The 25,472-nt window shown below is 37.1% G+C and overlaps 3 protein-coding genes across 5 annotated transcripts; all 3 read left to right on the plus strand.

Moving 5' to 3' along the window:
* Positions 1 to 1,826: 1,826 nt before the first annotated feature.
* LOC146162894 (deoxyribonuclease TATDN1-like) lies at positions 1,827 to 3,293 on the plus strand. The gene has a single exon (XM_083384637.1). It carries the CDS (start codon positions 1,873 to 1,875, stop codon positions 2,788 to 2,790), a length of 918 nt encoding a protein of 305 aa, XP_083240763.1. The 5' UTR covers positions 1,827 to 1,872; the 3' UTR covers positions 2,791 to 3,293.
* On the plus strand, positions 3,291 to 13,795 carry LOC146162895 (5'-AMP-activated protein kinase subunit gamma-1-like). Its single transcript, XM_083384634.1, has 10 exons — positions 3,291 to 3,354; positions 4,501 to 4,727; positions 6,245 to 6,302; positions 6,743 to 6,886; positions 7,625 to 7,823; positions 8,330 to 8,456; positions 10,111 to 10,276; positions 10,632 to 10,669; positions 11,906 to 12,058; positions 13,405 to 13,795. The coding sequence occupies exons 2-10, from the start codon at positions 4,551 to 4,553 to the stop codon at positions 13,507 to 13,509; spliced, it is 1,167 nt and encodes a 388-aa protein (XP_083240760.1). The 5' UTR covers positions 3,291 to 3,354; positions 4,501 to 4,550; the 3' UTR covers positions 13,510 to 13,795.
* A 4,000-nt stretch (positions 13,796 to 17,795) lies between these two features.
* Positions 17,796 to 23,934, plus strand: LOC146162896 (creatine kinase M-type-like). 3 transcript variants are annotated; one of them, XM_083385877.1, is made up of 6 exons: positions 17,796 to 18,194; positions 21,400 to 21,554; positions 21,628 to 21,760; positions 22,135 to 22,306; positions 22,883 to 23,199; positions 23,669 to 23,934. In XM_083385877.1, exons 1-6 carry the CDS (start codon positions 18,017 to 18,019, stop codon positions 23,851 to 23,853), a joined length of 1,140 nt encoding a protein of 379 aa, XP_083242003.1. In that variant the 5' UTR covers positions 17,796 to 18,016; the 3' UTR covers positions 23,854 to 23,934. The 3 variants fall into 3 exon arrangements, with proteins under 3 accessions (XP_083242003.1, XP_083242004.1, XP_083242002.1); XM_083385878.1 differs by lacking the exon at positions 17,796 to 18,194 and adding an exon at positions 19,900 to 20,187; XM_083385876.1 differs by lacking the exon at positions 17,796 to 18,194 and adding an exon at positions 20,636 to 21,122.
* The last annotated feature ends 1,538 nt before the right edge of the window (positions 23,935 to 25,472 follow it).

Here is a 25,472-nt window from a genome sequence, read left to right on the forward strand (position 1 = left end):
TTAATTTAGTTGCGTAAATGGGTAAAATACAGGCTGTAGAGTCAGAGCTGGACTCGGGACTCGATAAAATCTTACATTTGGCCGGAGTCGGACTCGCGACTCGGGAGTCGGACTCGGGTTTTTTTTAACCGACTCCGCAGCCCTGCTTAGTTATATGTTTCACCTTACAATGCACACCTTCGTTTTGTGCAAGACTGCTCTAAGCCAATATAGTGTAACCCTCTGTTGCCTTTGGCGGTTATTTGTATTTGCATTGTTTTCCGCTAGAGGCGCTTTTGCATCCATTACTAAAAGACAATTAATGGGTACCGTGCCCCCTGGATCCGCCCCTGGTTTACAAATAACGTGTTATTTACTTTGTTAACGACAAAGAGCCAAACCTTACGTCTGAGATATGTTCTGGGTTTAATCCAAAATTTTCTTTAGCGTTAGGAAAGTCTATTTTGTTATTCTTTAAAAATGTACCTTTCAAGATTAATATCGCTACGTTGAATAGCAAATAATGAAATAAACCAACAAATTTGTTTTTGGATCGATTCCGATACCACCCTTTAAATAATTTTAGAAGTACCCAGTTGGTTATTATTACCTGACGACCTCTTGCTATTTTAACAAAGAAACCTAACTTTTTACGAAACCTAACGATAAATAGGGTTTCGATTATACTAAACGCATTTATATACAGAAAACTGGGGCCTTGCAATATTATTAGCACTAGTTAATCAAAAGGTTTAATTGCAAGGTTTTATGCTTGAAAAAAATCTTTGTTTATATTTGATACACCTCCGTGCACACCTGATGTGTTAATAATGTTCCGCATTTGGTGAAAAAACATTTTCTTGAGTAATTTGCGTTTTTTGTTGCAATCAGCGAAACTTTGCAGAGTTGAAGTTTGTTTCTGCAATCAAACATCTTTACGCATCAAAAAATACGCATTGTGCACGATTTAAATAATTATTGCTGTGCCTTTTTAAAATTGATGCCATCTCTTTACTTAACCAAACACTTACGGAACGTTTCATTTTTTGTTGAACTGCAGTTGGGTGTAAAATTTAAGGTTACAGTTATTTACATTATTGGCGCTGGTCTAGAATCCTACCACAGTTCTAAAATCAACGCACAAAATTTGAGTTAGGATGCGGGTTAGCGTTTGGGTGTGGGTGGGTCAAGTAATATTATATTCCTAATTTAATAATAATACTTGACCCACCTTAACCCAAACGCTAACCTGTGCCCTAACCCAAATGTTGTTTCGTTGTGGTAGGATTCTAGACCAGCGCCACATTATTTGCCAATTTGGGAGTTTTAGTTTGCAGACACCAAAGGTAAAAGTCTAGCAACGGAAAGTTTATATTTATGTTATAGTTTGTATATAATTGAATATTGACTTGTTGTTTTTTATTTTTTTGTGGTCATACAAATTTAAGTCACATTATTATAGATTATCTACTGGGCTTCAATTATAAAAAGATAAATAAAAACTTGGGAGAATTCAACTTAATAATTTTGTAATCACAGTGATCACACAAAAGCTGTTGAACTGTAAAGGTTTTAATTAACAGCCACTGTTTTTAAATGACATGTCCCAAATCGTTTATGCAAATGACTTATATTAATCTTGAGTGTTTGAAAAAAATGGAAAAGGTTTTTTTACCTTAACTTGTAGGAATAAAAAATGCGCTCGCTATTCACACATTTTGACTTGACTTTCAATTGACTTGCAAAACTAATAACTTGACATGATTGGACTTGACTTGTTATTTATGAAAATGACTTGACTTACAAACAAAAAGTTGCTGTTTTAAGAAGTAGAAAATCCATCTTCTGTTATTAAATTTAGGTTATTTTAGTGCTTGTCATGTTTTGATTTAAATGAAAATTTCCTGCATAAATTTTATTAATGTTTGTTCAATTATGGGAAGAAAATTTATTGACATCGGAGTAAATCTTACGGATCCTGTTTTTCGTGGAGTTTATCGAGGAAACAGAAAACATGACGATGATTTTGACAATGTTTTGGCTCGAGCTCGTGATGTTGGTGTCGATAAATTAATCGTAACCGGGGGTTCATTAAGTGAATCAACCGAAGCAATCAATTTGTGTTCGAAATGCGACTATTTGTTCGCAACTGTTGGCTGTCATCCAACAAGATGTGGAGAGTTTTTGCAAAATCCTGGCGAATATTTTGCGGGTTTAAAAAAACTTGTTACAAGTGAAAAAGTTGTTGCGATCGGCGAATGCGGACTCGATTATGATCGTTTGCATTTTTGTGATAAGGATGTTCAGGTGAAATACTTCGACAAACAGTTTGAACTCGCCAAAGAATCGAAGCTACCAATGTTTCTGCATTGCCGAAACTCGCATTCAGATTTTGTTGAAATAATGAAGCGTCATCGCTCGGAAATTAAGGGCGGAGTAGTTCATTCTTTCACCGGAACTTCTGAAGAAGCGGCTGCAATTTTATCGCTCGATTTGTTTATTGGAATTAACGGCTGCTCGTTGAAGACGAAAGAAAACCTGGAAACAATGAAATCAATTCCGAGCAATCGACTGATGATTGAAACTGACGCTCCGTGGTGTGAAATTCGACCAACTCACGCTGGTCATAAAGCGATAAAAACAACTTTTCCAACCAAGAAAAAATGGGAGAAGGGAAGTTGTGTGAAAAGTCGCAACGAACCGTGTCACATCGCACAGGTTCTGGAAGTTATGGCCGAAACAAGGGAAGAGGATCCTGAAATGTTGGCGGAAACTTTGTACCAAAACACAATTAACTTGTTCTTTCGATAAACCTCTTTAATTTGCAATCCAATCTAGTTTAAGAAATTTATGCACAGATGGATAAGATGCTGTGCTTATATAAAAATGTATTTTAGATTATATCTCACAGCACACTTTCGGGTTAGGGTTTAGGTTTCTCTAGCAAATGGTGCTATCAGAAAATATGATATAAAATTCCCACCAGTGATGTCTGATAGCATTGATCAAAGCTGATACTCGATGTCAAGTGATAGTATTGGTACTCATCCGATACTAGGGTGAACCCGACACTAAATTATTTTGTGCCCTACAGGCTACATGCAACAGCACACTTCATGGTTGGGGTTTGGGTTGTTTTCTAATTTAAACTTATAGGCGTGTCAATTGTATAGCTACATGCATTTCCTCCTTGCTTACTTACAATTGGAATTTTGATTGAAAATTGTTTTCCACCAATAGAAAATCAAATATTTAGTTTGTCTATCAAACCTTTTCATGCTGCCTTGTAGTTAAAAACATTTTCTTTTTACAGAGGGTAAATAATTTTTAAAAGTAGGAGCTTCTGTCATTGATCTGTTTAAAAGTTAATTCCAGGTAAGATTATTTCAAGTTTCAAGTTTTAAAGTTACACCTTCACTTTTTGTGCAAATTTTCATAACCTTAACTTCAATTTTTGCTATCAAATCTGATAAGTTTATATTAGGAATTCCTAAGTATCAGTATATTTTGGCCTATATCTTGGGCTATATTTGCTACAAAAATGGTATAATTTTCCTGAAAATCAAAAGTTTTTTTGTTATTAGTTTAATAAATATAGGTTGATAAAGTAAAGTGTTTGGATTTTCTTTGTGTGGTTAGTAACAGCAACAATGTTTGAATATATTAGGCTGTAGTATTTTCCATATTGGTTAAATTATTATAAGCTGGGCCACTTACCCCACCAATTTCACCAAACATACATTTTTCGGTCACTACAAATCATGTTAGCAGTCGTTGTCGTTGAGCAACATTGCTAGCGTATTTGAATGTGTCAGACTGTCGATCATAAACCCACTGTAAGATCTGTTTAATGTTAACCTTGCTGACAGTTTGATTAAGTGAGCTTACAGCAGTTGTGCCTTGTATTTCAAGAGTTTCCACATAATATACCAATTTATAACTAAATTTATAACACGGGTACAAAGCCAAAAAGGTCGATTATCAAAATAATGTCGATCTACTCGACCCTTTTTTTTATAACAGTTTTGGGATTTAATAAAAATAACCATATTTTTTACCTAAAACTTTAAAAGTTGTTATATTTTTAAATTTTATATGATTTTAAATGGTTTCAAACTATATATACCCCAGATACAAAGCTTTGTGATAGTGGTGTTGAATATCCTTACCCCAAACTCAGAATCCGTGATGAGAACATTTAATAAAATCAACTTATTTTTCCGTTTTTCATGCTCTTACAAAAACTGCCATAATAAGTGTAAAATGCAGTGAATATAAAACTGTATAAAGGAACAAAAATCCATTTACAGAGGGTTGGATTTTAAATTTTGATTTAAATGGCGAAACCTCCATATTGTGTCACATGAACTACAATATATTTGTAGATGGCTGTATTTGTCAAATATGAATAGAGTAACCAGGTGGCACTATATATAATGTCAAATTATTGAGATTTTAACACAATTAGTCTCTATATAGTGCCACCTGATTATTTATAATATATTTTTATCCCGAAATCAGATCCCCAGCCTCGCTATAGTGGGGTGTCAACATCCTGCTTGATCAAAGTGATGTTAAACCCTGAAGAAACAACTCAATCTCATACCGGTACTTTCCTCACTCGAACACAAACATCTCCGGCCGCTCTGTCATCTAATATCCACCAGAGGGAGCTAAACTACAACCCACTTCCGACTCTCGGTCGTTCACTTGAAGTTGAAGACTTGACGCAAGATATCGACCACGAGGTAAAAAAGTTGCTTATTTGTTTCAAAAAGTAACAAATAAAAGGCGTCGAAAAAAATTGTAGAAACCCTAAACAGGATTAAAATATAAAAATCACCTAACTGAACTAAAACAATGTCAATAGTTTGGTTTTATAGTTTTTCAACAAAAAAGAAACTTCTATCACAAAAAATTGCTTTCTAAAAAACACCATTGATTTAATTATAAAATTGTTCTTCCTGCAATTTTTTTAAGTTTATTTAATTTTCACTAAATGATCTCCGATAAATTACTTATTTTTATAATGAAAATTTTATTCCAGAAGAGCAATTTTAAAATTGAAACAATGACTGGCAATATATTCACCAGTATTTAAATTTTTGGGGAATTTTTCACCTAATAAGTCATTTTATTTCAAATAGTTACACCACAACCCGTTTCATATAAGGGTAAAAAGCGCTTAAATGGGATGTCTTATACTAAATTTAATATGTCATTAGTCTGTTTAAATAGGAAAACAAAGGCAAAATTGAAGCTTGCAAAAGGTAATATTTTTAAGCTTAAGCTTATTTGTATTAACATAATAATATTGAAATAATCTCTCTCGGAATATTAAAAAATTGCCATTTTAAATAGCATTCTTCATAAAAATTATGTTTGGTGATTTTTTAGTTCTTATTAACTGTCCTGCCGTGATACTTTATTTTAAAGGTGAAATGTTTTAAACACCTGTATAAAGCAACTGAACTTTAGCTTAGTTTTGTAGGTCTTTGCAGTTCATCGAACCTTCAATCAGACACTTCCATTAACCACATTTAACTCCTTCGGGGGTTAGTTACGTAATTAAAGCTTCCTTAAGGTCTTAAGGAGGGGCGTATGAATTAGTAATGCTGCTAATGCAACTCTTAGATGTGGCTTTCGTGTAGCCAACTGACCTTCTGCTAATTTAATTCCATAACATATGTGGAACATTTGCATTTATGTTGTTTGAACTGCATCAAACTGTTTTCCATATGACTGTTTCATTTTCTAAAATTAAATATAAAATATTTTTTTGAATTGATTAATATTTAAAATGTAGCATCATTGTCCTAAAAATGTCAACTCAAATTACACTTTGTTGATTTTATTGTGTTTAGTAATATTTTTTAAACAGAAAAACATAAAAAAAATCCATTTGGGTTTTTAATCTTATGGGATTTAGTTAAAGCTTTGATTATCTGATGTTGTATTTAACAACAAATCTAACTGACATTTTATTGCAACCTGTGTTTTGTTTGCAATTGAATTTATCTCAAAACAAACACAAACTTATGGCCGATACCCGATACTAGGGTCACATCGTTAGCTGCCTTACAATAAATTTATTGTTTCTATTTTTTTTTTATAAAGGTGCGCCGAACCCGCACAAAGAAAAAATGTTTGAAATTTTTTTTTTTCAAACCCCGCACAAAGACATGATTAACATCAGCCTAATGTACATGCACACGGTTGGGTATATAGTTAGGCTTGTTGAAAATAACTGTGATTTTTGATTCAGAAAATGTCGATGAATAGCGATGAAATTATGATTGACCACCTCAGTTTGGATGGATCGGGTAATTTGCTGCGGTTATACTTAAATATACAGACTAATATCTTGGTTTACCGATGATATCAGCAGATCTTTTGCTTCTCTTGATATATCAAAATTGGCCTATACTTTGGCCAATATTTGTCACAAAAATATAATATAGATTTTCCTAAATTAACAAATTTACTACTTTCTCAGCAAAAAATAATTTGTTTGGCAACATGTCAAGTTTATATGCAAAAAATAAGTTAATATGTAGATATATATAGGTACTGTATAGGTCAATTGAAAAGTTATTTGAATATTCCTTTTAAAGAATTCAAATTTTGACTATATTACAGTTATATATAAAATATTGAAAATCAGATTGGTCCGGAAAATGATATTGGTTAAACTCTAGTTTTTTTCGGCATTAATCAGTCAAATGGCATATGTAAACTTTTTTATTTTTTACCACCATATTAGAGCATGGGGATGAAGAATCAAAAGTTTACGGACTTTTCATGAAAGAGCATCAGTGCTATGACCTCGTTCCTACCAGTTCAAAGCTTGTCGTGTTCGACATAAAACTTCCTGTCAAGAAAGCTTTCTACGCACTTGTTGCAAATGGTGAGACGTCTTACTCTAGCCTACACCTACACAAGTGTTTGCTTCTGATTATTTTGTGTAAATAAGCGTAGCTTATTAAATATGTTTAGTGAGAATTCTCTTGTACTGGATTTAACACTTAAAAAGCAAACATTCTTTACAAAGAATTTCTATTTTATTGTTTATGTTAAAAGGTGGCAACTTTATAAGGGCTAATTAAATATAATATTTTTTGTATGTTTAGTTTTAGTGCGTTTGTAATGTTTGGTTAAAAAGGCGTTTGCTCAATAATCAAATGTCCCAATGTTTGATTTATCTAACTTGATTTTTCATGGCAAATCTATGCATTGGTATTGAAATGATAAAACATATTTAGTATTTAGACAGCTGTATTGTTATTGTTTTAACATTGATTGTTTGATAATGTTAGCTGGTATTTGCTCTCAACATGGATTTAGAATTGGTGTATTTACCAGACAACAACCGGAGATGCCATGAAATATATATTCCCTTTTAACAAAAGTCATGCATTTAGTCCAGTTATCCTTTGCTATTGCGTTGGAAAGCTATACATCTTTACTCCTAAAAGTATTATTTTCTTATCGGCATTGGGTGTTAGCCCTGATCCGTCTCTAGCGACAGCAAATAATTGTTGTCAAGGTTTCAGTTTCTATAAATACACCTTTTATAATATACGAGAAAAATAATGTTTGATTTAAAAAGCTGTCATGGAAAGTTAACTCCCTTTATGCGTCATAGGCCTCAGATCGGCACCTCTCTGGAACAGCGAGCGGCAGGAATTTATCGGAATGCTGACGATCACAGACTTCATAAACATCTTACACACTTACTACAAGTCTCCCACCGTTAAGATGCACGGACTCGAGGAACATTTAATCGAAACATGGCGAAACGGACCTCATTCTACAAAGCTCATCTCTATTGAACCAAGCGCGAGGTAAAAAAACTTCCGAGTTGTTCAGATTTTGAGAAATTGCAAGCCGGAGAAAAACACAGTTATTAATTTCAAATTTTAACCGGAGGTTTTTTTTTAGCTTTTAACAAACAAAAATATAATTTGTATCATATAATAACACAATTAAATTAAAACTTAAGTCAAGCCTAAATAAATTCAAGTAGAAGGCACCATTGTTTTTTTTTTATTTCTACACAAAATTCAGCTGGGATTCATGTACCCTTTAAAACTTGTCCATCTACCCAAGGGGTTAAGAGCCCCTGCTCTAACCCTTATAATAATTAAACTTGACCTTATTCATATCATTTGTCTAATTTTTTGTAAATTTTTTTTTTTTTTTTTTTTACAAATATTGCAATCGGGGAATTTAGTAAAAAACACTTGGATTTGTGTCGCCGCTAACAAAGTTTGAGAAGTACTGGTTTGAGATACCAGCTTACCAACACCCTACCCACCCCAGCTTTTTACTAACCCTTATTATATCATAGTTTGTTCGACGGCTTGCACCAGCTCGTAAAAAACAAGATACACAGACTCCCGATTATGGAGGGGACTGCGGGGAATCCCCTATACATACTCACACACAAGAGAATCCTAAAGTTCCTCTACTTATTTGTAAGTGGCTGTTTTTAATCATTTTTAAGTACTTTTTATCCCCTTTGCAAGTTAAATTTCTCTACTTACACAGAAGTTGATTTCTCCACTTATTTCTGAGTTGATTCATTTAACTTATTTGTAAATAGTTGTTTGTTCATTACCTATTCATAAGTTAAATGTCTTTACTTGGCTGTAAGTTGAATGTTTTTTTTTTATCTTCAGTAAGTTGTTTTATCTTTATTTTGTAGTAAGCTGAAACACTTTAGAAAAGTAAGGATCTCCCGCGGACAATAAAATGTAAAAGAAAGATTCTTGTTTTCGTATCCAAAGATCTTAAGACTGTTTATGTATTAAAACAGATAAAACATAAAATCATTTCTTAAAAATCAAAATCATTTTCTTTTCTGAAAGATTTTAAGAAATGATTTTTTGTTTTATCTGTTTTGATAAATAAACAGTCTTAAGATCTATTTTGTAGTAGGTTTATTTCTTTTGTAACTTTTGCTTGGTAAGAGATATCCTAGGGTAAAAAAATTTCCAACTTTTTTTGCTGCTTTAACCACTAAGTCTTCATGTTAAATAAAACAAATAATTCTGAGCCCCAAATAAATTCTTATCAGAAAATTGATTTACCTATTATGCCATTTTTCTTAACCGATATATATCTCTTCGAACAACTGAAAGCCCCAAAACATACTGTTATAAGACTTTTTGATTTTCACCAACCCAGCCATAAAATATTTTTACTCCTATTTGCACCAATTCAGTTAAATGCACAAAAATGTAATGTTTGCTTTTCACTGTTCCATTAACATTTACCTTTACATATTTCATGCTGTGGTCTCTTTGAACATTTAACAGCCCTTATATAACATAAAACCACAAGATTTCCCTTTTATGAGGTTTCTTGTGTTGTTTCACATACTTACTAATGCCACAGGTAAATAAACTCAACCCGTGCTTGGTTAGGCCACATAAAAATCCTCGTAAATGTTAACTATTGTATGCACAAGCTTCCAACATCCTCAGCAAATTGTAAATTGTTGCGCCATGAAATGTTGCCAGGTGCTCAGCGGGCAAAATAAAGCTATTTAATCAATATTAAACATGTACATTTTACTTTCTTTTTCGGTTTAGCCCTTTGATCCCACATTATTTTCAAGATATGCAACTGTGAGGCAAATGTAGCAAGAACTTGCAAGCCATTCTAAAGAATTACAGGCGCCAACAATAAATTGCGTTCGTTCGCCACGTTTTCAAAGGTGTAGGTGCACCCTGACGTCAGAAAGGTTAAAAAACACAATGGCTTGGTAAACAAAATATAGTTTGGCATTAAACCATTCAGACACGCTCTTAAAACCTTATGATTGTTTGCTTAAATCTCAAACCCACTCTACGCTTCAGGAAAAGGAAAATAAGTTTTAAAAATAATACAAATAAAATATAAGATAAGGACGAGAATGACAATCACTAGGGATGGCCGATAACATAGGACCGGAGCCGATACCAAGTTGTAGTATCGGTACACGCCCGCTCCTACAGTGGTATCGCTGCCAATCTGATACTACATTATAGGAAATAAAGGATTTTCCAAAAAAATATCTGTATATTTGTATATAGGAATTTCAGTTATAATTTGCGAAATCATGCTACTTTCTCCTCTGTTCTACAGGTAAAGGAGCTTCCTAACCCGGCGTTCATGGACAAGACGCTTGCAGAACTTCGCATCGGGACTTACAAGAACATCCGAACCATCACTGAGAGCACTCCTATCATTGAAGCGCTCACAATGTTCGTGCAGAACAGAGTGTCAGCATTACCAGTGGTGGGACCCTCAGGTGGGATAAACATTTCGAAAGAATGACTAATTACATTTTTGGGGCATATAAAGGCCAAACTAAACAATAAAAGCTTTTAGCATTAGTTGTTGTTTTTTTCAAATTATTTTATTTCTGGAAATTTGTTTTAATGGCAGTGTTTTAGAAAATCCTAAAATTTAAAGTATATTTTGCGAGAGGGGCTTCTCAGACGGTTCAGGCTTTTTGAAGTTGGTCGCCAGAGTATAGGGCTTAAAATCGAGTTAAGGTGAGAACAGACTTATACGTTAATTTCCCCATTTTGTTGCAAATAGATTTACATTTGTATAATGCAAAGCATCATACATTGTTGATTCACTTAACTTCTTTTTTTCAGGCAAAGTTGTCGACATTTACGCAAAGTTTGACGTCATCGTAAGTAAAAACTCCCTATTTCTTTGAATTAAAAAGTTTTGTTTCTATAAAAAGTCTAAAGACTACCTTTTGTACCCCTCAAATTTTGCCTTATTAAAATCAAGTGCAACTGTTGACAAATTGTATTTAATGTTGACGAGCATCCGCCAACATTGGCTGCCGACATCCAGGATCAAGCGGAGTGTTACTCTGTGCACTTCCGCCTTTACATTGCTTGTTTTATTCGTGTTTATGTTCCTACTCCGGCCTGATGAAGCACGGTTGTGCGAACTCGTCAACCTTAAATACAATTTGTCAAAAGTGTCAATAGTAAAAGCATATGGGTAGCAGGATGGTCCGGTTTTCTATAGCCCTATACCTATAACTTTTATCTTATATATTTTTAACCTGGTCGCGTAGTTTGTTGCTCTAGGTTCTATTATTATTTTCCTATGACTTTTAATTTCTACCACCTGGTTTAAGTGTTTACATTATTTTGTATTCGTTGTTTTAGAGACTGATGATGCCGTGATTGGCGAAATATATTTCTCTTTTATAAAATGGAACCTATTGTGAATGAGACAAGAAAGTCTATAGTAGTAAAAGCATATTATTATATTTAAACATTTCTGTTTGTGTTGAACCGCTTACGTTTTTCTTCAATAAAAACTACTGGTACTTTTTTTTTAATTTTACGTTCAACTTGACGATCTTTCGCACAATCGTGTTTTTTCAGTTACTCTCTCTGAATAAAACCTGCGAAGTTATTAAGGCAGAGAATTCTTTTCCAGAAACATTATTATTTTTCACATCATTATTATAAAACATTGTAATTATATCTGGCTTTGGAATAAGAAATTGTTTTACAAGAATACCTTTTAACGTTGTCTAAATTTGTCTGGTTTATAATTTTTATTCTCACATATTTACGCGATTTTTCCCCAGAACTTAGCCACCCGATGTTCGCCCAACTATCAAATTACTTTGCAGACTTATAAACTTTGTAAAAAATAACAGTATGTTGTTACGTATTACATGTAAGGGGCGCACGATTTGCTGTCAATTCGCCTGTATGTGCCCTGTATGTATATTTTCAGACAGAATGTTTATCTCGCATTTCCTCCTTTCGTCATTTGAAATCTGTGATTCCAATGTTTTTTAGTTTCTTGTTAATTTTCACTAAATACTTAAAAAAAAGAATTTATTGAGAAAATGCACAATTTAAAATTAAACATGTTTTTTTCTCTCTTTCCGCAGAACCTCGCTGTGCAGCGTTCTTACAACAACCTTGACGTTACAGTTAAGCAAGCTCTCTCCCACCGACCCCTCCGGTCGCACGATGGGGGGGTGCTCAGGTGCTACTTACACGAAACAATGAGCGCCATTGTTAAGCGCGTCGTCGAGGCAGAGGTGGGGGTTACATTGTGACGTCATAGATAATATTGTTTTTTTTTGTGGCGGTGGAGTATAAGATCTCCGTTTTGTTTTGATTTTCTTATTATAGAATGAAAATGTTAAACATCTTATTTAAGTTTTGAGGAAATATAATGGAGATTAAAAGATTTTCTTGTTTGACAAGATCAAGGGAGAATGAATAGTTGGGTTTAAGGTGGGGTTCGAACTCACTAGCCTTGGAATTCGCCCTTGCGGATACAAGCAGCTTTGTTCATGACATAATTGATAATATTATAAAATAAATATGCTGTTGCTACCAGGCATAGTTTATACTGGAAATAAGTTCTTCTGGTATTTATTTGTGTGTCCGACGTAATATATTATGTTATTTACTGATATTATTCTGTTATCCATTGATTGCCTTGTCCTGTTTTAGAAATAATTGTTAAGTTTTGATATCAATGTTTTGTAGAAAGTCGGGAACGTTTTTTTTGTGCTGCGAGGCATAAACTTAAAAAAACAGTGATTTAAATCTAAAAGTCGATATTTTAATTGCACTTACAAAATGCAAAACATTTTACTTTTTGCTTGGCGTGGGAATGCAAAGACATTTCGCCAAAAATGCGGATCTCAATGCAATCCACTTCGGGTGATTTTATTGCGGAAATTATTGCAAGGAATCGTTTTTTTTTGCTTCATTCACTTGCTTCTATACCCAGGGTTGCCACGAACTTTTGAATGTTTTCTGTCTTAAATTGAACAACGAAAAGACTTTGAAAACACCGATTATTCCCGAAAACGTTGAATTTATTTTAAGCGCAGCTTAGTTAAGTGTTTTAGAAAGTGTCCGAGTAAAGAAAATTATTTAATTATTTGTTATTATTGAACATTGCAATTATGCTGTTTGTTTTCGAATTACATCAAAGCACGTTGAGCGAACAGATTTTAAGGTCTTTAAAATATATAAATTTTTTTTTAATCTTTGAATTTTAGAAGTACGTAGCAACCCTGTATACCACTTGATTACTTTCAACTTGTAACATTTTTATAGTGTTTGTGATTTTGCGCTTACAACTTGTTTCCTGTAAAAAATCAGTAATAAATGTTTTCCGTATGTGAGCATTTAATATTGGAACGGATGAGAATAAGAAACTTTACGTTTGTAATGAACGATCGGGATTTGTGAATCAATGTTGTTTATTTTTAAATGAAAACTTTTTAAGTTCCCATTTTCTGATGTTTCCTCATTTTTATTTTGCCTTAATTTTTTTAAATTCCCGCTTCAAATAACGATTTTTTTGATGAAACGTTTTAATCATTTACGAAAACACGACCGTGACTTTTAATGATTTTTTTTTCAGGTCCACCGATTGGTTGTTGTCGACAGTGAGGATCACGTGATCGGAATCGTGTCGCTTTCTGATTTGCTGAGCTTCATGGTGCTTCGACCAATGGCAGACGACTAAATCTGTTACGTCACTATCTCAACTTTCTAAGTTTTTTTTTCTTTCATTCAAGTTTAGGCAAATGTAGACGACTTCACACTTTTAGGCGACGATAGGAAACCTTTATCTTTTTACACGATTTTGGTTGTTTTTTCTTTTGTAGGGCTGCCATGAGTTATCTATTTTGATTGTATTTAAAAAAAATAATGAAAAAATGGTGTTTTTTGTCAAAATGTTTCAATATGGATGTTATCTTAAAATCATCTGGTCTATTATTCCAGAAAAACCATAAAAAGCGTGTTTTTTTTTATTAAAAAGTTCCCATTTACCTTGCTTAAGCGACAGAAAAAAAAAATATTCGAAAAAAGTTTCTTTTGTATTTCGAAAAATGGTGGCCCTACAACAATGTGAGTATATTGCGGGTATTTGGCGCATTCTGATTGGTCGCTGAAAGTTCTAGAATCGTGCGTTTGTCAGTTTGTATTCAGATTTTGTCAGTTGCCAAATTTTACGTTATGCGTGTAACTTGCTGTCAATTTTCAAAATATATCCCCTGAAATTTCGCCACACTTTTAATCGCCTTATAATTATGAGTTCAACCGTTGATTTATCTACGCCACTGCGCATGCGTATACGGTTGCTAATGGCAACACGCACACTCGGGTATTCCCCCGGGACGAAACCGTTGTTTTTTCGTTTTTGCATAAAATGTTCGCAAACTTTATTGTCAGCACTGGGGATGTCCGGTACTTGCTGTTATTTCCCCATACCCCGATATTTTGGGGAATTCACTCTCCGATACCCAACTACGTAATTACTATGGTTACTGGTTGAACTGGAAAACTATATAAAAAATTAACTTTTTAAGTTTTTTTTTGAAGTTTTATGGTCGAAATTCAATCTGCGTTAAAAGCATAGCTCAATTGTTGAATTTTTTTTTTATTTTTTTTTTTTGAACTTGCATGGTAAAAAATGTCAAGGTCACTGCCTTAAATAACAAACATGCCTAAAAAGTACAAATAAATTTGAATCGAATTGGCGCCGATACCGCCCTAGTATCGGACGAGTAACGATAACATCACTTAGTATCGGCTCCGATCCGATATTATCGGACATCCATCAGCACATCCCCTTAACCAGTTATAATGGCACTTACGTCACAGAAAAACGCATTGTGAACGACAATTTCCGTTTGTGTGACGTTGTACGTATCGTTTGTGACGTTTCACGTTGAAAATACACTTGTATTCCTGACCTGCTAAATCCTGTTGAGGTTTCGTTAGTTCAGGGTTTTTTAAACTGGGGTCCGTGAACTGATTTTAGGGGGTTCATGAAGGCGTACTTGAAATATTAGTGTATAATTAAGTAGTAATAAACTTATCAAGACTCCATTTCACTTTCACATTTTTCCGACCGAAATCAGAGGAATTATGAAGTCTATTTGTATTGTGACGTGAATTTATGACGTAATTTTTTATTTTGTTTGCCTACTGTGGTCCACGCGAGACAAAACAATTTTAGGGGTCCGCGGTAAAAAAAGTTTAAGAACCCCTGAATTCGTTTAAAGAGAAACCACTTATATCGCTTTATTGGTAGTCCTATCCGGCTGGTGCATTTTGTTTTGCCCTAAAATGTTCAAGCCTTTCTGTATTCGCTTATAAACAAGCATAATATAAAAATGCTTAACCCTACCAAAGTAATCCTTTGCAGTGCAAATCACCAAAACCTTAATAAACTTTATTTTAAATAATGAAATATCTAACTTGTTTTAGTGTCAGTAAGAAAGAACAACATCAATGTCAGAATCACAGTTCGAAATAAGACCAAAATAGGACTAACACCTAATAGTCGTAATAACGAAGAAATTGAAATAGGTGGTGAGTGGCCAGAATCAGGCTTACACGATATTTTACCATAAGCAGGTGTATATTTCAACAGGTGAGACATGACCACCGTGCTATCTGACTCCACTAAATCGAAACTAAACAAACTTTCATAGCATTTCAAAGTGCATACTGTCAGGTCGCTTATAGATTTATTGTACATTCACATAATTTAGCATATTTCGCTTTCAATAAAATGGCTTACAGCGCAGTAAAAACACGTGTTGCCAGTAAGGAGCGCATCGTTGACTGTCGTGCAGTAGAAAGGACACGACTAACGTTGCAGTAAAAGCGAATGCGTTGAGGATTAAAACTGGCCAGTTAACTAGCAGGATGCAGGGAAAGGAAATATACCAGAACGACTTAAACAGGCATTTAGACACACGCACAACGAACACAGTAAATAACAAATACAGACGCTGATTCGCTACACCGGCAACATCACTAACTCCCCTAATAATTTCAACCCAAACCCGTTTTCTGACCCCACCCATTACCCACCACTAACCCCAAACAGGACATTCACAATAAATTTAGCGGGAATATTCGGCCAATATTTTATTGTTGAGGTCATGCAAGGAAGTACGTGTTGATTAAAAATCGAGTAGGCATTTATTTAAAATCGTGTTAGCGAACAAACAATGTTTACATGCATCGTACCCAGCCATATGTTTTACTAGTTCGTCCAAATGCAAGAATTAGCGACTTTAAACTACAACAAAACCTGATGTTTCAAACATAATGTTAAGCGACTAAACATGTATTTTCTACAACCGCTAGATGACGCCATATACCATTGTTGCGTAACAACGCGATGCTTTTGCCAAGCTGGAATTTCTCTTTGTGGAAAGACTTTATTAGTTGTACATCGACTTCCAAGCATTTGTAAATGTAAACCTTATACTATAAGATGTAGCAAAGGAATAGGACAAAGATTTCTGTGAAATGAACCACATTGACCCTATTTGACCTTTATATTCTACCACGTCTCAAGTTTACCAAGCTTCCAATGTTGACAGTTCAATGTAGAAGATAAGACTCGTATGTCATCAGCCTAGAGCGGCAAGTTGTAGCACGATTTCCCACCAACAGCGCCACACAATCACGTCTGCTCTCTCGTAAACCGCTTTTCAAAATCACCCCCTCCATGGGCCTTTTGTGCTGCTAAAGTGCACATCTTTTCATCTTGTGGCTTATGGCGGCCGTAAATTGAAAGAAAATTCAAAACCATAAGCCACCAAACTGCATTACACAGAACTTATTTAGCATTTATTACTGGATTCTTTAGGACATAAAAATTATCAATTATGATAACTTATTTTAGGTTTAAAAAAACTGTACAAAACAACTGAAAACATTTAAAACACCTTTTGTGTGGAACACAATTAGCACAAACATCATAGCATAAAGAACGTTTACCTAATAACTCTAAGTTTATACCACAAAACGGGTCAATTAAATTTCCGTGCGTTACTATATTTTACTGTTATTCAGTACATTGAACTTAGATACAATTTACAGCGTTTTGTAGTTATAAATAACGACTTAAGTTGTCTATGGAATTAGGCATATCTAGTTACAAACGTGTGGGTCGTTTTGTTGTGCTATATTGGAGCGCTTTTCAGGCAAGTAAGGTGACCTTCCGGGACCTGCCAGCTATTATCAACTCAGTAAGTTGGCCTTTTGTTCAGTGTCTAGAGTGCTGGCTCTCGCAAAACGAACGAGTTTTAGTCTCAAGAGTTTAAAGATAGTGTCCTTGTGCTGGGTGAAAGTCTATAACGATACTTGGAAAATACTTGAATTGTGTAGCAAGTAGTTTCAGCTAAAGTCAAAGTCACCTTGTCTAGCGTTCGTTCGCTCGATTGGTTTATTCTATGACGTGTTAGATTAGCGGCCGTTAAAAATGATTAACTTTGCCGTCTACGTGATCGTGACACAATAGGAAATGAAGGCAAATATTGCGTCATCAGAGTGAGTTAACCGACAGAATTTAACGGTAACATTAAAAGTTAACCTCAAAATAAACAATTTAAAACCTCACTTGCCTTGTAAATTCACACACAAAAGTTGTTTTGATTGTAACAATGAAACTACGTGACGTAACAAACGTGACAAACACAAATGCAAACTTTGAATTTGTTTTTTCGGTTTTCTTTCTTGAATGAAGTGTTTTGAAAGTAGGCTGCTTTTAACTTGTGCTGGTTTAGCTTATTTTGTTGAACGCTGCATCGTTTAAAAGCGTTTTAGAGGGTGGTTTAGTATAATGATAGTGGATTTAAAGGTGTTTACGGGTCGTGTTGCGGATAGCAGATGTTTTTAACCTTGAAGTGGATCTAGGTTATCCCACAAATCCGCACCTTTCGATCGAAACGGTTTGCCAAATGCTTTCGCGCTCGGGTTTGTGCTAAATTGATCGGACGCGTCGAATAATCTCCCGCATGCGCTGTCCTCACTCAGCTGGCACGACGCCGTTCTAGTGACGACAGCCGCAGCCGAGCCGGCGTATAAATACGCTTGGGAGAGGAAAAATCATTACTAGCTGTCGAGTTCATTCGCCGAGTAAGCTGCTTCATTTCTCTCTTCGCCAAGTCGCTACCAGACGTCGATTTTTTGCTCTCTCAAGTTTAACTAAGAATCCAATCGCCATGCCTAACCACCAGACCGCCCGTTATACTGCTGAAGAGGAATACCCAGCTATGGAAAAGCACAACAACCATATGTCCCACTGTCTCACCAAGGAGATCTACAAGAAGTGCCGGGCTGTTCAAACCCCGAGTGGATTCACCATCGACCAGGCGATCCAAACTGGCGTTGATAACCCAGGTATGCCGCAACTTGCATCGCTTCTCGATGTCGTAACTAATAAATCACAAAACGTAGTAATTTTTGCAACCAAAGACATTGTTTTAAACGGTTAGGCGTAATTGTGGACTCTTTAAAAATAATTGAAATAAAAAGGTTAACTTAATGTAAAGCGTCTTGTGAAAATATAAATTGGAAAAATGTTGTATTTGTCTGGGTCAGGGAAAGTTGTTGAACTTTAAAATCTAAAGTTTGTGCAAAAACCGTATTTAAAAGTCTGAGATAAAACAAATATTCAAAAGTTTATATTTTTGAAGTTATAGCATTTGTTTAATTTGAGCATCTCGCAAAAAGTGCCATCTGCTATTTTCTATATTCGGTTTAATTTGTTTGTTTTTAAAATAATTGTTGTTTTCGAATTGTGCGGATGGAGAAGAAAAATTCTTATCGTAATTTGATTTATATTTTAATGTAAACGTTATTGTCGACCCTTTTTGTAATACGGGCTTATTTTTTGCGCATTTTAAACCGGTACGATAAAGTTGTTCAATTTCATTTTTCAACAATATTTCATTGCAACCAGCTTGGGTTTAAAAGGCTCTGTAGTTTGGTTGTGGGGCGACCGCGGTGAGAGTGCTTGCTGGGAGCAGTTATCTGCCTGCATCTGCTTTCCAAGTACTTATACATCGGACGTGATAAGGCCCGTCTGCCCAGTGTAAGCGCCGCATCGCATTAGCAGCAAACACCAACCGGATTATCCATTATGTAGAAGCGACCTTTAATATCGATTGTGTCGTAACACTGACATCGCGCGCAGCTTTCTATCGATTTAGTTGCGTGTTTTTTGACCTTCCTGGCGACGTAAAGGTCATTTGCATGCGCGAAGCGAATCTAAAACTTTGTAACTTTCCGCTTCGAGCAACATTCGAAACAACCAAACGTAATAAGCGATCAATTGAAATCTTTAGCTTGTCACGTTCGCACCGGCTATACACAGTTTACACACTAACAGGTGACTGTCAAGGTAATGTGTTAATGTTTAACCTATTCTGTAAATAGCGAAGGTCGGACGCGTGAGCCCTTGTATTACGTCACAAGCTGTGGGCATGACACAATGAAGCGAGCTTTTCACCCCGCTATAAAAAACTTTCGGCGGCGCTAAAGAAAACATCGTTTGTGTTTTGCCAACTTTAGAAACCTTCAGTCCATCAGTTTATTGAATGTCGCTCGTAAGGTCACATTGCAGCGGATGCTTGCTTGCCAATATTGCGCAATCGATCGCGATGCGTCAACCACGTGACTTATCGATTGTTCTTGATGAGATTTCATCCGAAGTAATCGAGGACCGGGGATTGCAACTGCTACCGAGCGCCGTTGGTGGTTGCATCGACCCAAATGCCTAATTAAAGAGAAATGTTTGAAAATGAAGTCGCAAAAACAAGTGTGTGATGAGCTACAACGCGGGGTTGCTACGCTCCACTGCGCCAACCTCACGCACGCAAGGTTGGCCTGGGACAGATGCACTGATTACTTTACGTCGAATTAATACGTCAGCTGCTGCATTTCCCTTGGCACCTACCTCGCGTGTGGATACTAAATTTATCCAGGTTAAATCTCTCCCACAGGTCTTAACCTTACTTACTTCCTTTTGCCTTCAAAGGCTTATTTAGTAAAACAGTATCCACACTCCCAGAATAGCGAGTTTTAGTGTTTATTTTAGCCTTATATACTTTGTATTGCAGCATAGTTTTAGCCCAATCTCGAATTGTGTTAAATTGTAGTGTAGTTTATAAAGTAATTTCTGCAAAGTAGTAAAAAAAAGCAGCAAACAGTGTCAAGATGAGTAGCAACAAAGTTAATTACACCTCGGCCGAGGAATACCCGGACATGAGGGAGCACAACAACCACATGTCACACGCCCTCACCCCGGAGGTATTCGACAAACTCAGGAACAAGAAGACCCCCAACGGATTTACGCTGGATGGCGTTATCCAGACCGGGGTCGACAACCCAGGTACCACACACCACAACAATTAATCATTTGGTTTACGTTTTCATTTCGATTTTTGTTTTGTTTGAAGTGGTAGGGCTTACCTAGAAAGGCGTGGTTTGTTTTTTAAATGTAAAACCAGGTAAATTTTTGTTTGTAGCACATCTGAGGTTAATAAGGACATTGACAGTATTTTTTTACAATCAGGCTTAAGGCTTTCGAAAGGTTAATCGCACTCGGTAAAAGCTGGCGAGCTTCGACATCTGCTTTCCTCAGGCACAAGCGGCATTATTACGTTTCTATCGATTCAGTGTAATCCGGCGCAGCAATATCGCGCAATGCACAAGAAATTCATTTGTTGCGGGATTAGGGATTAGTGGGTGTTGTTAGCGGTGTGTGCGGCAGAAGGTGGTCACATTCGCAGCAGGGCATTGTGAGGCGGGTGTGTGCCAGCAGCAGCAGCAGTAGCAAGATGTACTTCAACAGCAGAGGAGGTGCCATGGACTTCTCATCCAACGAGTTCAACTTCCGCTCGAACGCTTCAAACTTTCGCTCCTTCTCCGAGATAAACGTGGACGAGCAGGCTCAGGTTTGCACTTCCTACACGGTGGTGAACAGGTTGCCTAGCAGCAGGCCCAGACCGCGGCCCCCGCACAGACCGCCCCCCGCCAAGAGCGACGAAGGGACAGCCAGGAGTAGCGTGTTGTGCTCGAGTGCCAGCCAGCCTTGTATCACTGTCAAAGCCAGTAAGCCCGCGCAAGCCGCAAACACGACAGAAGTCGCAAAGTCGAGTAAGAAGAAGCAGTTCAAGGCGAGTTTGAAGCGCAGCAAAAGTTCTTCTGGTACAAGTTCGACTCCCAAGTACGACACGAGAGCAAGGGTCCAGCAGTTGCATTTAGAGTGCATAGGCCCGGTGGCTCGGCCTCTGCAGAAGAACTCAACGCTAAGAAGGGCGCTGTGTGAGTTGACGCTAATGCTGCTGTGTGGCTCGCTGGTATTCGCAGCAAGTGACATGTTACGGCGGTATATTATACGGATGCTATTAATTGTTACTTACAACCTATCACCGTCCTTTTCATGGGATTTTAATGTGTTGTTTGTTGTTGCTTAGCTACTAACCCCTGCAACAAATATCACATCGCTGCCCTTGTTTTTGTGGTTACTGTTTCCACTTACGGCCATAGTAGTTTGTGGCGCGTAACCACAACTTCGATGTTAAGGCTTGTTTCATTGCAGGGCACCCTTTCATCATGACGGTGGGATGCGTCGCTGGTGACGAGGAAAGCTACGAGACATTCGCTGACCTCTTTGACCCCGTCATCGAAGCACGTCACAATGGCTACAAGAAGACCGACATGCACAAGACCGACATCGACCCCAGCCACCTCAAGGTAGAATATAAGCCGCCACAGCAGTCTGTGTGTGTGTGTGTAGAAGGGTGACTGACCAGAGGTTGTGTTGTAGGGCGGCGACAACTTGGACCCCAAGTACGTGCTTTCGTCCCGTGTTCGAACTGGCCGCAGCATCCGTGGGCTCAGCTTGCCTCCTCACTGCACCAGAGCCGAGCGCAGGAAGGTTGAGAAGATCTCAGTGGAAGGTAACAACGATAAGTTTTAATGCAGAGTCAGCAGATCTGCGAGCCCGCTTGAATATTTAATTTTTTAGCGTCAAAATTGTATACAAGACAGCATCAAATATGTTAAATTTGTATAAACAGATATTCCTTTTTACCGTTATGATGACGTCACACTTCCCTTTTAGCCCCACATTCACCTGTTGTGAGCAATGTAGTGACAAAATAAGCGGTCGGTTCGTGCGGTCCGTCGGATTATTAGGTTGCCCTTGTTTTAATGGCTTTTCTAAGTTAAATGATAAAAATATTCAGTTAAAATAGGTACACTGCTCCACTTTAAAGTCCCGCAAAACCTGTTCTTAAAGTAAGTTTGTAGAACTTCCTGTTTTGTGCTTCAGCTCTTGCGAAGTTGGACGGCGAGCTTAAGGGCAACTACTACCCACTGAACGGGATGACCGACGCTCAGCAGGAACAACTGATCGAGGATCACTTCCTCTTCGACAAACCAGTCTCCCCTCTGCTGCTGTCTGCTGGCATGGCACGTGACTGGCCCGACGCACGTGGCATCTGGTGAGTAACAACTGGTGTGAATACATGTGCAAATGTGCACTTTCCTTAATTACAATATTTGATATCTAAATTTGTTTTGAATGGTTTTAAACCGAATTGTGGATAGCTGCTCATCTACTAGACGCGCTCATAGAATGATCACGCCACACGTTTATGGATAAGGCATAAATCATTATAAGATGCAAAACTGGGAAAATTTAATGTAATAATAAGAACCCCGACACCACCGAATCCAAACGTCCAAAAAATTAAGTGATGATTACAAAATTATTTATAGCTGGGCGAAAAATCAATCTTAACGCCAACTGTAAAAAATAGCCATGTAAGCAAGCCTTTATAAAGCTTCAAGCAATGTATGAAACAAACCACTTCATCCTTTACAAGCTTAAAGTTAAATTTCCACTTCTTAAAGCAAAATCACCTTCTATAAGCGCGAATAGAATGACGTGAAACATTAATAAAAAAATAGATTAATCTACCAGTAGATAAGCAGCCTTGTAAGGTCGATAATCCGCCCAATGTTGTCGGGGGTAACAAGTAGTGGCGCTGTATTAACACTGGTCGGTGCGGTGGCAGGCACAACGACAAGAAGAACTTCCTGGTGTGGGTGAACGAGGAGGACCATCTGCGCGTCATCTCCATGCAATCAGATGGCAACATGAAGCAAGTGTTCGAGCGTTGGTGCAAGGGACTCCAGCTGGTTGAACAGCACATGAAGGCAGCTGGGTACGAGTACATGATCAACGACCACCTCGGATACATTCTCACTTGCCCCAGCAACCTGGGTACAGGGGTCAGGGCCGGGGTACACATCAAAGTACCGCTCTTGTCGGCCAAGAAAGACGAGTTCGAAGCAGCGCTGAAGAAGCTCAGGCTGCAGAAGCGAGGAACAGGTGAGACGTAACTCTAGTGTGAAGCTTGAATTGGGGTAACAAGGTCAAATAAGTAAATCGACACAATCTCGATGACTCACCAATATTACTTCACTATCATGTTTTACCAAATGCATCAAACAAATGTAAACCTAAAGGCCCGTTTACACTACAGCTGCGCTGGGCGTGAAATTGCTTTCACTACGGCTGCGCTGGGCCAAGCTGGGCGTAAAAATCGCTCCAAGCGTAACGTTTTTTATAGCTGCACGGGGCTTGAGTTTAGCAAAGCGTGAAACGCTCGCCACAATAGAATTTAAATATAAATTACGCTTTGCTCAGCTCAGTGCAGCTGTAGTGTAAACGGGCCTTTATATAGAACAACAGTAAAATATGTTTGTGTAAATCTTTGTCAGTTGGCGACAAAAACCTCACTACGGAAAGGTCGTGACCTTTCACCTACATCTGCTGACAGATAGTGTTTGATTGACAGGTGGAGTGGACACAGCATCTACGGACGGAACCTTCGACATTTCGAACGCTGACCGGCTTGGTTTCTCTGAGGTTGAGCTCGTGCAGATGGTGGTCGATGGAGTCGAGTTCCTGGTCAACTGTGAGAAGAATTTGGAGAAGGGAGAATGCATCAAGGCCGACTTGGATGCTCTCGCCCAGAAGTAGACCTCTAGCGCCCTCCATCCCACTCGTCACTGTAGCTAAACAACCATCTACGTTTCATCTTGTCAAATAAAATCCTACCTGCTTGCACTCGCTTGTTATCGACTCAAACAATAGAATAGCATACAACCATATTCTCAAATACTTAAGGTTCTCCCAGTGCCTGAGCGAGCTGGTAGGTTTTTAAGATTGCAGAATTCACGAACATTTAACGCTTAACTCACCAAGTTAATTATTTTAGTAAAACAACAACTTTAGCGCATTCAGGGGTGCGTGTCGCCAGAGGGCGCTGTTAAGATGGCGAACAGATAATTCACTTGCTGAAAAAAAAAAGGCATTTATAAGAGAGGTAATTTCAAACTCCTTCTATGGTATTTCTTATGCAATTAAAATAAAATGAACAACGAAATAAAAACTTTGAATGCCAGCCGAACTGAAAAAGTTAATTAATATTTGAGAAACATTAAGTAAGCATCTGTTGCAACTATAAGTTTAAAATTGACCGATAAGGTACTTAACCTACGGTGGCGGTATGTCTACTTTGACGAGTGAAATTATAAACGTTTAAGTGATGAGATTAGAAGTTTATTGACGAACCTGTCTGATCACTCTTTTCACGTCGCGAATTGGTTGTATGCACTATTGTACATAACGTTATAACATGTTAAAGTGATAGGCTCATGTTACAGCCCATGATTGTAAAACATGAATGTGGAAACAAACATATAATCAAAAGTAATGTTACGGATAGCGTGCCTAATGAAAAAACGTTAAGGAAAACGCTGCAAATAACGCAATATTTTACGTGTTTAAACAAACTGCAAGAAACCATCAAACAGAAAAAGGTACCAATACGTAATCCCGGTGCTAAACTTCGTCAAACGTGAAAAAATCCCCATTGAAAAAAAATGCTTACTGTTAACTACTGCAATAAACTCCACATTTCGCGACCTCTGCCAAGTATTGCATATTTAAACACATTGTTAGAAGCCATTTGCAGGGGCGCCCGCAGAAAATTTTCCAGGGGCGGCAATTAGGGGCGTAACCAGAGAATCAAAGAGGGTCATGAATTTTTAACTTAGGGAATTCCCCTATTTTTCGTCTGACGTTAATGAATAATGACGTCATAACACACTGACAGTATGACGTCATAGAATAGTGATTACAAGACGTCATAAAAAAAAACTAATCAGAAACACCCAAATATGTCCAGCAAAAGCGACCACGTGCGTCGTCGACAATCCTGTCAGGCGCCAGCTGCGAAACCACGGTGTGCAATCGTTAACTTCAGTCGAAAAAATAAAGCAAGACCGTGAAATATGTGTGATTAATTGTGGTAGAATCACATATAATTCAAATATCAGCAGCGCAGTTTTCAAGTTCCATTAACGGAACGAGCGCTAAATTACAAGCACGCCTTTCACCACGTGCAATACTAAACGAAGATCGTTTTTTCCGGGTGTTATTATGCCACGATTAGCGCAACATCTGCGCCGAGCTGTGTCCTTTCAAGAATCTGCTTCAGTTAAACAAATGTCGATGTTATACCAAACATCGGATATTAGCACAGAGACCGAACAGGGAGGAACATAAACATACTGCGCCTCACGTTTTTTAGCAAG

This window comes from Ascidiella aspersa, chromosome 3 (genome assembly GCF_963924565.1).
Source record: "Ascidiella aspersa chromosome 3, kaAscAspe10.2, whole genome shotgun sequence".
Classification (NCBI taxonomy): Eukaryota; Metazoa; Chordata; class Ascidiacea; order Phlebobranchia; family Ascidiidae; genus Ascidiella; species Ascidiella aspersa.